At 39.6% G+C, this 17,384-nt stretch overlaps 1 protein-coding gene across 1 annotated transcript in view; it reads right to left on the bottom strand.

Annotated features, from left to right (window-relative positions):
* Positions 1-17,049: 17,049 nt before the first annotated feature.
* T265_07907 (hypothetical protein) overlaps positions 17,050-17,384 on the bottom strand; it is a gene marked incomplete at both ends in the record, with an annotated part of 3,128 nt that continues 2,793 nt past the window's right edge. The window contains one exon of the mRNA XM_009173567.1: positions 17,050-17,169. Within this exon, the coding sequence (XP_009171831.1) occupies positions 17,050-17,169 (120 nt within the window). The remainder of the gene's footprint in view (positions 17,170-17,384) is intronic.

Here is a 17,384-nt window from a genome sequence, read left to right on the forward strand (position 1 = left end):
ATTGCATAGAACAGAATTATGCTCGGTTATTTACTTCAAAGCCATGTGAATAGTAGCCACATATTGGTTGAAAAACCTTGGCATCGTTAACGAGTATCAGTAACGGTAAACAGGCGAGCGTGTTGATATGTACTACACCAAAGCGAAAATACGTTCCGTATATGACCAGTCTATTTCATGATGACCTTCCCATCTAGGCAGGATAACTAGGGGGAGTGACTATTTTTTTATTTCAGCAAAATAAAGTGCTGTATCTTCAAGTGCAGGAGCGTTTTTAGCGTTAGGAGTCATTTGGCGCGGCTGGACGTTTGTACGCCTCCTACGCACTGCGACATTCTGGCTAACTGAATGACGCTTCACACAAATTTGTGTTGTCATCTACAGCGTATCAGAACTAATTCTTCCCGATGCGCTTTTTGAAGTGTTCATTGTTGAATGCGACCCGGAACAATATAGGATCATATGTTACGTCCTTGAGTGTTAAGCAATAGGAGGACGATCTTTGTGTGGGCACAGCACATGAATTATCAGGTGCCAGATAAGCAACCTTCCAAATCTATTTAAGTGCTTCACTTTTTGACAGACACACAGTTACAATAAGTGAAAATGTCCTAATTAATTCACCTTCCAAATGCCCGTATTAAGAAGAGATGACTCTCTCTTGTCGCAAGTACTGATGTAACGAATGATCCAGCTACCCTGGTATTGTCAGACTGAGCAAGGTTGCATACTGTGGGAATATGCGGAGACTCAATATCGTAACCGACCGGATAGCAAACTGTACGCAAGACTGATATACCTGATCAAAAATATTTTTATCTACAGAGTTTATTTTGCAGGTGTGTGTCAAATTTATGATTTTCTTGTTCATGACTAATAAAAAATCGCATTGTTTTCATCTGAATGCTTTACTGTCAAGACCAGAGTTTGCACAAACTTCGGGTATCTTCGAAAGCAGAAGGACTGTTTTGAAGCTAAGTGCATTTAGCTGTGCCTGATGCCTTGGCTGTAAGCACCATTTTTTGCTGCTAATTATTAACCTGGCCAAGAGTTTAAATTCTTTCTTGCTTAAAAAGCGAAAATAATCACCGCATATTCTGAGAAAGTGCAACCCTTTTCGGGAGAGTCCTCGGCAATGCCTAATTTTTTTTCATCTATTCATGGTGTTCATAACAAATTACGTGCTTTTGCTTTCATAAGCTCAGTAGTTTGTCCAAAATTTAGTTAGTGCTTTTATTACACATGTTCTTCTCATCCGAATTCGTTGTAACTTGACATGTCAAATAAATACTGTTGTGTGTCGTTTTTTCGTTCCAACGATCTCTCAAAGATTGTCAAAATCCTACGTGCATCTTTGCAAGTTTGTAGGAGTTCTAAAGCCCTTGAGTGAGAATGTAGCCGATTTTCTGTGGTTACGTAACGCTTCTGTCTGGTAGTTTTCTCTTTTTTCAAGAGGCGTCATCGAACGGTGGGTTCACTGTAGTGATGCTGAATATGGACGTTTATATATGCTTTACCGATAACTCAGGCCAACAACTCATTGAAAAACAAACATCATTCATGAACAGGTTCCTTAGCTAACGGCAAGTTGAGACTGCCTGTTGCGATGAATATACACATGTTTCCTACAAACAACGGATTCAAATCGGTTTGTAAAAAGCGATAAAATGAGTTTCAAGAAAATGTATCCGATTAACATATCACAATAAAGTTACTGGTAGATATGATTGTGCATTTAAAATTGACAGGATCGCTTTATTTCGTAGGAACCTATCACCCGGAAGTCATTGGCCAATTGCATTCGTAAACATAAAGTGTCCTTGCCAATAAAACCCAGTGTAAGCTTGTTTTCCGGAGCTAAATATAAAGGATATCAGCCTTTAATTCCTTTTTTGATCTAAATGCTTCGGCGGCACCGGTTTTTGACAAAGTGTATTTGAAATTTTTTCAAGCCAGTGCAAAAACAATGAAAGGCGCACATGGGCACACCGATTGGCGGCAGTCGAATTGGCTAGATAAATAATTATGTGGAAGACATAGTCAAAATAGTATGGCATGTATGATATATAGCGTATCCTTACAAAGTAAGTAATAGTTATAAGAAAAATTAAAATATCACCGTGTCGCATTGAAAACTAGGTGAAGAAGCCCGGAGTTAAGCTTTGGTCAAAAAACCTGGTCGAAACTTCGGAATGAAAGAAAGTGCCCACCAATATCACTGTAGACGTACACCGACCAAATGCTTGTTTGGATCATGATTTGTTGGCAGATGACTGCAGTTTAGTCTGAAAGATATAATCACTTTGAAAGAATGGCAAAATAGTTTTGACTATCTTCCTCATGCAATATGTACCGGTGGTCATGAAAGTGTCCGAATCTGACTGGCTTCTGAATCAGACAAATCTAGATGACAGAAGCCTTCTTATAGCGTATGCCACATTTTTATTTCGTCCTTTCATAGCGACCTCAGAAGCGCCTATTTTACCAGCGATAACGTTATTATTATTGGTGAAAATCCACTTAATCTAGTGAAATAATTTGTTCATCTCGAGTATTGATGTAATTACGCTGACCATGGGAGGTGCTTTTGTGTTGAGTGATTCAGATCCATGCATACAAACCCTCAGTTTGAAGGGCAGGATAGCATTTATTAAACACCTAAACAACAAGATGTACGGATGGCCAGATAAACCTTTGCTGGTGGATAAACTATGGTATACTGTTGTGTAAAACGATGAGAACGCTATTCATATGTGTAATACATTTTGAGTATATTTGCAAGCTCATTTGGATCAAAGACAAAGTCAAAGTCGGAGGGGAAGATCATTACTTGCCTGATAATGATCAAGGATTTTAAATCCACTGTTGGTTGGACTTGCAAATTTTCTAAGTGATGCGTCAGTTGGTTTGTTTGTTTGCAGTTTTCAACCATTTTACAGGCTTGGACTTATGTCGTGGTTGCACAAACTCGCCACTCTGTATATGGTTGATCGCTGCCTGTTTTTCAAAACTGTTATTTTTTTAAAAGCGTCTGACTCACTGGTGAGCAAATAGATCAGACTCTGTTGAATGAATAGAAATGAAATTTCGGTTCACTTATATTGTTTTGACGGACAAAAACCTGAAATTTTTTTTTTTTTTCCGATAAATAAAATATTTCGGTTCACTTATATTGTTTTGACGGACAAAAACCTGAAAATTTGTTTTTTTTTCCGAGTAAATAAAATTCCTTTGTTTAGAAATGATTGAGCGAGTGGGTAGAAGTCTTATTGGTGGCCTCTAATTATTGTGCATGGCGTATGCTAGCGGAATGAACAAACAACATTTCAAGGTTTTGTGTTCATTGTTTAATGATGGAAGTCGATCCCATCACAGGACAATCATGATATGTGTGACCGGTAAACAAACACACTGAACATTCGTTTTGCTCAGTAATGCATACGGCAGGAAGTTTGGCCGCCATTTTGACCATAATGGAGTGCGATCTTTTTGGTGATGCATCGCCTAAAATTAAACAAGTTAGCAGACTGGATACAAAGGAGAAATTATCTGTTGTCATGGCATCTGGCAAGATGAAATATTGTGCTATCCGTACACATATATATGTATAATGTAGCGAAGACAACCTGGTGATCGGTTTGGAACTTTCACAATGACCTAAAAACAGTCGCAGTACGACCCTTGTCCTCTTATTTGATGAGTGTCCCTCAAAGACCGACGTGGATTTTACTGAACTGTTTCAGCTATTCACGCTGAACCTGATCTTGTATCGGTTATATGTCTGGCAATACATCGGTATAAATAAACGAAGTCAACTACTTGGTAAACAAAGCTGCCTAATTTGACTCCGGTGTGAGACATATAATTGCAACTCGAATAACTTATTGATCTTAAAATTTACTTCCTTGGCTACCGGGAGCAAATATCATCCGACTTTGTGGGTAGAGGTATCAGTTCAATGTGGCGCTACCAATGTTTAAGTTAGTTGTCATTAAAGCTCTTGCATCCACTTTTAAGACAAATTAATCGAAACATAAGGACTGTGACCTATCGGTGTTCGTAGACGTTTATCTCTGCGACTTCTAACGTTGAACTGTGTGAATGGCATTTGATGGGTTATTTTAAGTATCTGTGGCAGTGAATCAAAGTTGGCTAGTGATACCTTATACCACGACAGTAGCCTTGAATGCGGATTTTTTCAGACGTATGGAAAGAAATAATCGGATTGAACAGACCCTCACGTTAAAAAAAGTTAAATTGTTCTTACTTCTTCAATACCTCAATTTGATCGAGAAGCATGTTGCGAAACCCCCGTTAGTTCGAACCGAATAAGTAACAATCTATTCTGCAAAAACTAAAATGCCCTCACAATATACGCTTTTACATAGCACTCTCATTTGTACACCTTTAAAATCCTGTCACTTTCCGCGTTACATATTTCTTTTAGCTAGTTGGCATTTACACAAAATGTTGATGCAATATATATAGATTCTTTAAAAATTCATCCTTCATTCATCTCTCAGGCCGCAACTTGCGAGCAGTTTGGAGCTGGCTGAAATTGCAGAACGACAATCTGCGCGTCAACCCGGCAGAAAACGATAGCTGAAAAACTACCAGGACCAGCTTATCAAAGACTAGTTATGGCCTATTTCGTTCAAATTTTTGCCTGTTTTTGGGGAACTATTGTTAGGTGTTTAAATTTATGCTATATTACAAAGCACATATACCCACTATTTCCATTTACAAAGGATATTTGCGGGCAACCTTTGCAATTTTTCCTAAAACTGAATGGTGTATTTCATTGCTTATTATGCATTTCTAAAACATGTTTTGTGAATAATGTTTCCTCTAGCGAAATTCCATGCTATTTAGGCATTACTGCAGGCCAGCTTAACAAAACCTTATTGGCTAAAACTGTTACTGGTCAAGCTTAGATTCCAGCCATCCTCCGAGTGTTTCGTTACGATATCATTGAGTCGTAGATCATCTCCACTCCCGGCGAATCGTGTCACCTGATACGCTAACTTGTGTTTAGAAAAAAACTATATGGTGCCATCAGATTATTTTTCACGTTGGTTTAGTCAGACAAGAAAAAAATTGGAAAGAGTCACTCAAGAAATACGACAATTACCCCTAAATATTAACATTTGCAGATGATCCATGCGTGGTTGCAATGAGAAAAAAAATTCACTACACTCCGATCAGAAGTTTCGCTTAAAAGTGAATTTTAATGAAGAGAACGCCGTTTTAAACGTGTGTGACCTAAACATGCCTTATGCATTACTAGTAAGGAATCTCCCCAAACTTCTTAGCAATCCACGTCCACCATTTGAAAAAATTTAAGCTTTGATCTTCTAATCAGGACAACGGTTCAAAAAATGTGACAGCAGCGATAAGTTTTAAGGCTGCGATGGTTGTTTTGCTTATTCACGAGAACGGCTTCACATTTTCCCTTTCCGACACTCACGAGTGGAAAGAATCTACGGGGCAATCAGAAAAAACTTCGGTAGTTCCTATTTGCATTGTTGTAGATAAAAATATTTGCGGATTTCTGATGATGTATATCACAGCTAGCAGCCTCTTCCTGTAGGAACTATTCCGCGGTTACCACAGATATGCGGCTTGATCCTGACAGCATTTCGGAGAATATCGCCTCCTGAAGAACTCCAAACAGACCGAAACAAACAGCGTTTGCGACGCTCTCAGTCACATCGTTCAGTTTTGAAACTTAAATGCTAACATAAGCAGCTTAATGCTCACAGTTTTACTTTACAATGACCTAACCTAAGGCAGTTACCAGCTTGAACAACTATGCCACTGAGGATTAAAGTGAGGTCGTTCCACAAAACACTGGCAAAATCACGCGGTGTTTTGAGATATCCAACCAGGCTATTTTAGAATGCACTTCAGGTTTTCGGTTTCTTTCGACCATCACTTTCTCCCTTTCTAACTTTTTTCCAAACGACAAATGTTATGAAAGATGGTATGACAGTCTAAACGGTATTCTAGGATGTTCATAACACAAAAACATTTGCAAGGCTCATAAGACTGTATACCACATACCCTGGTATTAAATACAACAATGTTTAACAGGGGTTTGCAGTAACACTGGCTCTGTGTCAGTCGTTCATAAATGATGAAAATTGGATGGAATTTTACGTACAAATGTTAGCCTTACTTGGTCAGTTTTGTAAAGCTACAACGGCTACAACCACAAACATATTTATTATCATATTTTCATCATCATCAATATCGACAGCATGACAACGATGCCTCTCTGAGTTAAAAACATGAGCTATTTGGAAGGCTTATCGTATAAAAATAAGGATGTGAAAGGAATTCACTAGTAGCATACTACAATAATTTTGAAGTGCCTACATCTCCAGATATGTCGCTTTGAGGACATAGGTGTCTCAACTTAGCAAACGCCACCCGACCCCGTGGATTCATACACCAATCTCGTCCGTTACGCTACAGTCAGAACTAATACAACTCCCCATATATATGAAACGCTCCAAGGCTTCGTGTGTCGTTACCTGGGTTGTAAGTAATGCGCCTAGAAACTTCATATCCAGGAACATGACCTTACAGTTTTGGATGTAAAATGCATACCAAAGAACGGTTGACTCATATCAGTTCAGCAAAAACACCCGCGCCTTATTCGATTATTCGAAGAGTAGAAAAAGGCCGCCTGCACATTTCAAATCTACAAGGGATTGGTCACTGGCTACTGGACGCAAGTTTTGATGGATCCAGCGCTGCGCTTACAAAATGGACCAGCGGCAAGTGGTGACCTTGTGAAATAATGCGACGCAGCTAAATCAAGCCAAAATTTTCCAACGATGTCTGCGGTTAAATGGCACCAAGAGAGCACATCAAAATTTTTAAATCTATAATTTTATATTTTCCAAAATACATTACACGATTACTACAGAATAAAAAACTTCTGAGTCCCTCACCTCAGACAATACAGAGACTCAAATCAAACGGCTTAAAGAATGCTACAGGTTGCGTGCAGTGCTACAAGTCTCTTTTAATACCCCACACACATCATAATTCCTGGAGTCATATAAATTTTCTGAAACTGTTTACGGAATTTTCACGCTTGGAGCTTTGTTATTTGAAAAACAGCGTCAGAAATTCAGTCGTGGTATCTTATGTTTATGAAGAATCATAAGAGAAATGAGGCTATCAAAGATTGTATGAGAAGGATACACCACGACCCTCGGGTTGGTAGCAGAGCAAGTAGCCATACATGGCTGTTTGGCATCATATGGCGTTATTAATAATCAAGCGACACGTGCAAGTAACCCTTTCCGAAGTCTCACGTTTAAAACTGTTTAGTAGTGAAGGTATCCATATATGAGGGAGGCAAAGTGAACGAAATTATCCGAGTGGGCTAAGGAAAAATCTCCAATACCCTGCTCATTTTAAACAGGTAGGTTCTAACTACGTTTCGCAATGTAAGCCATAATGTTGAAAATCCACCCCGCTTGAACAATCACCCATTTTTCCATTACCCACTTTATTTCAAAGACGATTCTATGTAAAAACACGAACAGGCCAAGTTACTGGATAATGTCCGGCCAGAATCCGTTTGGAAGTTAGCAAGGATATTTATCTACTGATTAATCAGTTACTTTGGAATAATTCCTAAATAGCAACAAGCTGATTTATTAGAAAAACTGGATGGGGATTTGAATAATATAGTTTAATGAACAGTGCAATAATACGCAAAAACTGGCTCCCTTGGTAATGATAGGGAGTTATGGAAAAGTATTTTTCTACGCCCCCTTCTGTACATAACATTTTGCGCATATCCGCCGTGTGCGACCAGACAAAATATGAAATACTAGAAATGGCGAAACCAACTTAGATACTGGCGACGGTTTAATGTTTTGCCAGAAAATGCACTAGAATAATTGATCTGCCTCGGAATTTTATTCAAGATTAATAACCCTTTTGTTGCTCTTGTTTTATGTTCAACATTGTCCCACTGAGCAAAACGGATGACGCATTCAATCATGTGTAAAAGACAGGTGCACCGCCAACCGTGCAGGTGAATGGTGATCATAAAGAGGCTCGTAGGTAAACGTCACATCAAGATGTCTAGACCAAAGAAGAAAATACAGCATGCAATTTCTAAATTATAAGTTTCTTTGGATCACCGACGTAAATGAATGCTGTGACTAAGCGAGCAACGAGGGAGTTTTGCACTTTTCAAGGGAGGTCACTTAGTTTTGTGTACCTTAGGATGTTTACCTAGAAGTCTATTCTGGATAACTTCCGCTAACAAAATACTCCTACTAATGCAAAAAAACAAAAGCTGGCTGATGAGAGCATTTGTAACCTAATTAGGATAAAACTCAACGTTCCGCTTTTTATGTATGGTGGACAATGACAAACCATAAGTATTTTAACGAGGTTGTCAACAAGTTAGTAATTAACCTCTTACAGACAGGATATTATATGATAGGTTTTAGGATACAAATTATCTGGCGAAATAAGATCTCTTTTAGGAAATGCCAAGCAATTTGAATTTGACGTTTAGGAAACTCAAAATGTGTGGGCTGGTTTCAGCCTTTATTCTTGTATTCCTGGTAAAACCCCCACATAGTGACCACGCTCGGTGCTTTTTGTGTGCAATTAATACGGTTTGCCACACCTTGCAAAAGTGGATTCCGACATTTACTAGAGAGATTAGCGCACAGCTGTTCCAGACTTGAATGTTCCATGGATTATTCATGTACTATATTATATATATAAAATATATATATAATATATATTAAATTTGAGTATTACCATTTAGGAAGTTTCGTAATTAGGAAAATAGGTACAATGACTCCATTTAGTATTAAAACATCTGGGTTATTTTATTTGGTATGTCAAAACAAAAAACCTAAACTGCTGGATTTCCGAAACTGTTTAGAAGACTAACCCATATGGCAGGTGGTTGAAAAATAGCCTTCCTCAATGCGCAACACAAAAAATCTAGTCATTTCCAGATACAAAATTTAGACGGCAAAAATCCCTTGCCTCAGACACAAATGTATCGCATGCAAGACAAAACGTTTTTGTATTTGTTTCGAAAGCTGCAGGAATGTTTACGAGGTAGAAAAGTGGATAATTCAGCAAGTAATGTGCGCGGATGAATTCAAATTACACGTTTACACATGCTTAAAATAGCTATAAATGAGAGACCGTTTTTCACCGAATGAAGAATGTATCATCAACGTGTGCACTGTGAAATAACAACATTTCAAAATGGAAAACCAGCATAGCGATCAGGATCACCGATTACAGTAAATATTATCCCAAAGAACACTTTGAACTGCATGATTTTGAACTGGAGAACATTCAGATAGTTTATACACCCAGTAATGAAATAAAGGTTATGACCGGTTCTTCATATCCGTAACAGTATCACTTACGACATGATTGTGTCAGTGTAACCCTGTAAAATTATAAGCAGCCATACGAACAACATTTTGAAATGCATCGCGCACGTTACCAGCATTTAGACAATAACCTGAATTATGTCATCACTGTGGGTATTTTTACCCGACTTTTGAGAGTCCTAGCAAGAAAAAAAAGCCGACTTTGCCCATTGCTGTTAGATTTGTAACACCGGACTGTCACGGAGAATTTTTGGTCGTGCTGAGTAGGATTTTCACGTCAGACAGAAGCGGAAACTCATTATGCTAAAAAAACTAAACGACTATGAAATAAACGAGCTTGAAGCTTCAAATTTCAGGGAACAAACGCCGTTCCTGGCAAAATTCGTTTCATCTTACAAGAAAAAACCGAAATTAAAAAGTTACATCATAATATACAATAGGTCTGTAAGGAAAATGCATTTTTACTGTACAGGATGATGAGCTGGCTGTCTTGGAGGACGTGCATATGAGTATGCAGACACTATGAATGAGGTTCAGTATGGCTTGAGGTTTTGCTCTACTGGAATACTTGGACAAGCAACCAAATCATAATCGAGCACTGGTTCGGTATTGCTGCAGGTCACTTCCGGAGAGCCGCCGTCTTTATACACAAAATACATTGATGCGCGAAACTCAAACACCACACTGTGCGTCCCTCTGAATTACCCGAACATGGGCCGCTTACCCAACGTTTATCGCTGTCAGTATCCGCTTGGAAACTGTGCCCATGTCTTTACGAGCTCGGAGAAGGGGTCAGCTAATCGCCGCGAGCCCACGGTGATTGGTCGATCAGTCGACGGATAAGCAGCACTGCCTGAATGGCATGATGGCTGCGCATCTGAATGTAGCTTGGTGGTCTTACAACCTGTGCAGTTTGAGCTCACGTCAAAGGAGGTCGATAATACCATTGTTTTCATGAGTGTTTCGAAACTAATCAGGAAGCTGACAGCATTCTTACACTTTATATGACCTTGGGAATGAAAGAAGCGTTTTCCCTCCAGCGTGCGCCCAAGTTAAACGCCCTTACTGCTGGGCGACTACATGCATTTAGTGGTGTTTTATACTGATGCGTTTATGAGCAGTTCAAATACAAGGAAAATGAAGGTACCGTTTACGCCTGGTACGTCATTGAAGAAAGTGTCAACAACAATCCTCGGTGAATAATGGTGCTGAAGAGATAGCTGATGTCGAACATGCATTACTTAGGGACAAATGTACCCCGTGTGAGGTTAATAACGAAGCAGATTCGAGATCCGAAACTTTACTACAAAACTGTCAAAGTTGCTGTGACATCTAGGAATACAAACTGCAACCTTGTGAAGAAACGGCATTTCCTGTGTTTGCTAATTTTCATCAAGTTTGGTAAAGCCAGTGGAAATTTTAAAAGCTAAGGGACATTGTGCACTAGATTTTAGACAGTATCTTTGCCTAGTCCGTCCAATTTACGTTTGAAAGGAAATCTCTTCAAATCGAGTCAGATTGAAGCCTCGTCATTAGGTGTCTGGTTGTGTCAAACATGGGGCTAACAGAATTGTTTGTGCAGATATGGCAGCAACATGGGATAATTATCACCAGATAACGCGACCTTCAGGCACTGCCAATGATGCCTGAGTGCTGATCCTAATGACCTCATCACACGCACGCGGTACGATGAAGAGGTGTTCCGTTACTGGCACAGACAAGTCCGATCAGTGCAGTTGACTTTTAGACATGAATTGTGCACATGCACGAGTCACCCAAGAATTAAGAGGAAGTTTCTCACCTTATCGAAGTAACATCACATGAATTATTGCTCTCAGTTTACCTTATGTCATGTACCTAAGTAAATACTTTATTGAGACATCTTGGGGTATCACGAAAAGGATGTACAAATAAACAGAAAAGACGAGTAGTTTTACCACTCTTATTCTCTTACGACAATTTTTGGAACTATTTCATAGTAAGCAACACCAAAACTGTGTCAAAACGGCCAGGTTTGGAAAAACGAATTCGGAATAAGTGCATCAATCATTCTCAGTTTAATTGAAATCCATCTGGAATGAGTAGCAGCGGAAGCTCTAAGATGAATTGATTGAAGCCTTACTTTCATTATGAAAATAGAGTCACCGGTATTAGTACTGTTTTTGTCCATCACTCTTCCGGGCGAACGTTCTTATTGGCTATTGCAGGTGTTCCGAGGCCACCCGATCATTAAAGGACTCATCAGTGAGTCGTTGGCTGGCTTAGATGTCATATTTAGTTAATATAAGAGGCACCGTCGCTCATTTACGTATCGCTGAGCGGGAAAATATCTCCGGCAAACTGACGCAAATAGTATCGAAATGGCGTTTTGTAACCGTTTGGCTGCCTGTCTAGTGTAATGTAAGATAGACATAAAGACTCCAATTATTGTATTCTTTTGGGGTGCAAGGGAAGTTTAAAGTTTTCTACAGAAACTTAGGCCAACAGAAAATGCCACCCTATACCGAAGAGTCGAAAAGCACTGTGCAGCTGTCGGCGGAGGTTGATACTGGTGTTTTGAAAATGCCTTATTTTTCCACCGTCGTTCAACGCGGATAATTTCAATTTCCACACCATCCCCAAGGGGTCGGTTTACCAAGTTGTAGATACGGCTGATTTGTACACACATATCACGCATGTATGTATGACTGTGGCATTACTATCGAAAACGGCAGTGTCAGTGCAGGCAACAATTTTAAATGAGTTATGAATCTGAGTTGAGTGTGATCTAGTATTCTCATTTCTGTTACTGTTAAGGAATTGATTAATCAACTAAGATTAGAGAAATATTTGGATAAGTGGTAGATTGCTTGCATCGAATGCTTCATTCATGGGTAATTACCTGGATTAGTTTTCGTTTGGGTCAAAGGCCGGTAAGTTGAGGCAATTTTAAATGGGAGCCGGTGACAGCAGCTAATATGGCAAAAGGCACCCAGCCTGCATTGGAGTTCTAGGATTGCTGGACAAGTGCTGCGAGGCACTGCGAATGTGAATGAGCCTAACTGCATGGAATAAAATGTAATTTGCTGATAGCGAAAGATGCGGACTGAACAGCCTAGATGTCTGAATTGCCCCGAGGTGGCCGAAATTCCGATAAGAGATTACTGTGTTCTGGTTGTGTTAAATGATTTATCCAAACTTCCGGGTAATCCATGATCTTTAACTTCTTCACAAGGATGCATCGCATGTTAACACTGTACACAGGGTTAGAATACAAGTAGCTTAACTGGGTTGGCCACGGACCTGATGAGGTCCTGATGAGGTGGTCTGAGTACTGTGCCAGTACTGAGCACCAGTACTGCCCGAAACTAAGGTGATTTTTCTATCAAGCGTGTTCGTTGGAGGTTAGAATAATGCTAAACTCAGCGTCATGAAATCGTAACTGCTGGGTACTGCCAAACATAAACTAACGATGCAGGACATACCAGGATCCACTTTTTGAGTTTGGAGTGATATTACCCTAGCTTGTTCGTTGGGGACTCGAGATAGTGAACATTTTTTTAAAAAAAACAGAACGTTCCAACTCATCAAATGCAAATGAATGAACTTATGCTCCGATGATGCAACTTTGTTCTTTTACCTGGCAACGAGCTCTGTGGTTATATCGCGTGAAACATTTTGGTTAAACATTTGTTTTTCGATTCAAACGTTTCTGGGAATGATTAAAAATCCGTTGACAACTTCTGGGATGACTTTAGGAAAGCAACCATATTGTCTGGCTCGGATTTTACCAATTTTGTAAACCACCGCCCAGGAATGAATTCTCCCCGAATGAAGGTAAGAATTATGCTAATTTTGTCAAAGCGGTGTACGTTACGAAATGTATCTATTGCCATGGAGCCTGAGCATACCGAAACAACAATAGAGCACTGTAACAACAAAAGTTGCAAATTCTTGTGCTGGCCTTCGGCTTAATTGAATGCGAATAAAATTATTGTACAGTTATTTTAGGCAGCCTTGGCAGCTTTCATCAGAGGAAGAAAATACTGAGAAATGACTTATTTTCACTTCAAGCACCACCCTCAATTTTGCATTTGACTGGCAAAAAAGATTTACCTTGGAATGTTATCAAAAATGTCAGAATTAGTTCACTCTGACAGTAATTGGAAAAGCCTCTTATCCAACTTGTTGAAATGTATGTAGAATGAGAAACGACAAGGATAAAGGGAGAATGCGGATGTGTCGACCACGAAGATTTGAAGGAAAGATTCCCTGTTTCGCAAAAGAAATTTTGAATTAGCTAATTCCATCTGTGTGAGATATAAAATGCACTGTGGATTAAACTGCCATGGCATTTCGCAGAACCATTCCCATGCAAGTGTGTTCCGTAATTTATCTGAATTTATACTGACAAAGACTTGCAGATGCTTAATATAGTTCGACAGCCTACGACCAACTTCACCCCACTAGGGACTGTTCAACAAGGCAGATTCCCCAAGGTTCCGCTAGTGTTTTTTCAGCTTGAGCCGAAATTGGATGCAGTTAATGAACTGCACTTATTTCATCACTACTTTCAGTTACCGGGGACTAAACTTTATTCCAGGTGAGCATCTGGGTTATGCTGTTCGTCACTTAAATGTGGTACAAAATTGGGCTCCTAATGATTCGATTGGATCCATAGTCTAGAAGTCGTAGTGGGTTCTGTAGACGAAACACCCTATTCGGTCACACATCATAAGTTTCGGTTAAAGAATATCATAAAGGAGAAATTTTTCTGTTCAAAACCAAATGAAGTTGCAACTGATTGTATTTCGCAAAAATCAAAGCCCTCAACGAACAGGTTCTTGATATAGTAAAAGCAGGATAATTGTCAAATTTTAGACAGAAATAAGCAACTCATTCATAGAAATACCGGTTGTTTGCTTCCGTGGTAATGTATTGTATGCGTTTATTGTGCATGAATAATGCACCGTTCCCTTTTTGCTGTTGGGACATTGTTCAAATTTTGATAAGATTGGGCAGATTCACGAAAAAATAAGTGCCTACTGCCCTATATTTGAAAGGCAAGCAAAAATGTGTGAATCTTTTACAGGCATGCATACTCAACTTTGAGCTTCACTCAACATATTTCCTAACTATAACTCTAATATCCTTCATTGGAGTATGCTCACAACCACACTTGATTAAGTGGGTATTGCAAGGAATTACTCTCGTCATTACAAACTGTCGTGCTCACCATCGGGAATATTTTAGCAGCGAGCTTGACGAACTCTAGGATCGTGACTATTGACCTGAGTCACGAACTATAAATGAAAAAATGGTGTTCTTGGAATGTAGTCAAACTTGCACCTTCTCACTAGTTAAGCAAATCGTCCACAGAGTAAGCCAACTCGTGAGTTTATGATGTTGACAAAGATGGAACATTTTCTGCGACTACTGTATATTTCATTTGTGGAGATCTTGAAATCGCAGGTCAGACAATTCGCCCACAGTCACAGTAGCTCTAGCCTCCCAAATGCCCCAGGAGTAGCTGCATAACCAGTAGCCAAAAGTAAGGACATCTTTCAGGAATATACCGTCTCTCTTGTGAGGCTTCCCCAAATGGGTGTGATAATCTGCTGAGAAGGAATGTTTTGAAGTCTTATACCTGGGATTTTAGCCAATCAATGATGAGCTGTTAGTTTATGACTGTGCAATATTTCGGACATCTCTTGACTAAATCTACGGCATAAAACACTCCAAATATCGCTCGTTTTGAGGAAAATCGTGAAATAGCCAAAGTTGCCCTGCTGGCCCTTGTATTTCACTGTGCTACGTGAAGATAGTATGTCACATCTCGTTGAACTTCCTTGGTGAAAATCATAGCAGGTTGTTGGGTGCAAAGGCATATACCGTCACGGGAAAATCAGCAAGGTACCGATGTTCCGGCTAAACTTTTATAGCCCTAAAATTATTTTCTTGTATAGATTCTAGGGGGTGAGAATTTCGAATAGTACGAATTTCTTAACTCTAAATAGATTATTACAAAAGTGGTGCACATAATAAAAGAAATTGATAAAGCGCAACCTAAACTAACCAAATAAAAGTCCAGCCTATTCCGTCGGTCCTGAACGACTAAATTTTATAGACTTTAAGGGAGAGATGCGCTGGAAATGTCTGCGAATGAAGTTAATCATCACGAGAGAGATGTGCGGCTGAGTTACCTTTAATCGTGTTGTTTCATCGAGCTTATTGTAGCAGTCATTATCCATTTCACCTTTGACCCAAACATCATGAAAACTGGGGCTCAAAACCTCTGTTAGTAGAGGGTTCGGTCTAATGCCGATCTTGCAAGTGAACAATAGATGAGCGAACATAGAACTTGCATTATTGGTTGTTTCGCGGTTAGGCTGGCTGCCAAAATTCTCAGTTTAGATCTACATCCTTACTACATTTCTAGAAGCAACAAATTGCTTATTTGCTACGCTCATTTCAAACGCTTCCGTTAGGATTTTAGGTATTTCTATCATTTGAGAGAGTGATCCTTGGAGATGAACTTACACAGCAACGTGATAGATCATAGAATTCCATGTTTTTGGTCTCTCCAAAAAATTATACAGCTTCGCCTGTAATCTCCTATAGCGCACATCTGTTCGACATTGTCGCACAGGCAGGGGTTTTCCGTGCAACGAAGTACGACGGACATCCACCGTACGGGCAATAAATGCAGATGATGTGCTCGATGAAGTAGTTTGTATTGGAACTGGAAAAAAGTGTTCATCTTGTTCCACATTGTCCGCAATGCGCACAGTATTATGCGATTTGGCATCGCGCTGTACAACAAGTAAATCCATTACCTGAATGTCGAAAGGCCACTTGAAATCATGCACAGTTGCGTCATTTTTACAAATGTTCAAATTGTTCACTTAGTGCAAATCCATCGAGAAGAGAAAGGGACTCATATTTAACAAAGTGGTGGGTAACTCCTCCACCGGATCATTCACACTCTGCACGTATAACATGAATCTTTTGCAAACAAACGTTTGCAAGTGCCATTGGCCAATCAGTGCTCCATTTATTTGCATGCCGACCGCATTGGTTGTTGGGCAAGTTGAAACGCTGGGCAGTTTCACCTTGGTCGTCATGTAGAGGGTAACATTCGGATGTTCAGTTGGAGTGAATCTGCTTGTGAACAATATTCATCTGCCAAGGAAATCGGTATTAAAATTGCAATTCTTGTTCTAGTTTTTCTATGTAGAATTGCAAGCAATCATCATGCTTGTTGAATTTAGGCTCCGGGTCGTGGAAATATTGTGGATACGGAAAAAGCAACTAACCGGAAGTGGCATTCACAAGCACAACCTCAACATAACACTCTTCCTAGTCAGCTATTCATGGTTTTCGGGACATTTTGGGCAACGATCAAATACTATTAGGTTTGCGAAAAATCCCAAAAATAATTCTCCCTCGTAAGTAAACTAGAAGCGCATGTGATTAAATGAAACTTTTCTTTAACCTGTCTCGATAAAATTGGCGAAAAATGTAAATAGTGCTACATTTTAGCGAATATACACTCATTTACAAACTAATTTGGTTCTTTTGAGAAACTCACCTGGAACCCAGCTGAATCTCTCTTTTATGGTGTTCTCAGGCAACTGAATGTGCTACACCAGGCCGCCTCATGTTTCAGTCGCTACGGTATTTGAAATATCGCGATACTTTTATATCTTTGTATAATATATATCTTTGTGTATCTCATAAGGTTGCTGAAAATCCGTCGACAGCCTACGACCGGTTTCGCCCCTTCAGTCGCCTGAGAACATCATAAACGAGAGATTCAGCTGGGTTCCAGGTGAATCTCTTAAAAGAACCAAATTAGTTTGCAAACGAGTGTATATTCGCTGATTTCGTGGAATTTGGTTTCAAGTAGAACAAAAGGCTGACGGAAACCCGGAGGCTGCGCCTATCTGATGAGCCCCAAGAAGGGCGAAACCGGTCGTGAGCTGTCGATGGATTTTCAGCAACCTT

Source organism: Opisthorchis viverrini (assembly GCF_000715545.1).
Source record: "Opisthorchis viverrini unplaced genomic scaffold opera_v5_195, whole genome shotgun sequence".
NCBI classification, from domain to species: domain Eukaryota; kingdom Metazoa; phylum Platyhelminthes; class Trematoda; order Opisthorchiida; family Opisthorchiidae; genus Opisthorchis; species Opisthorchis viverrini.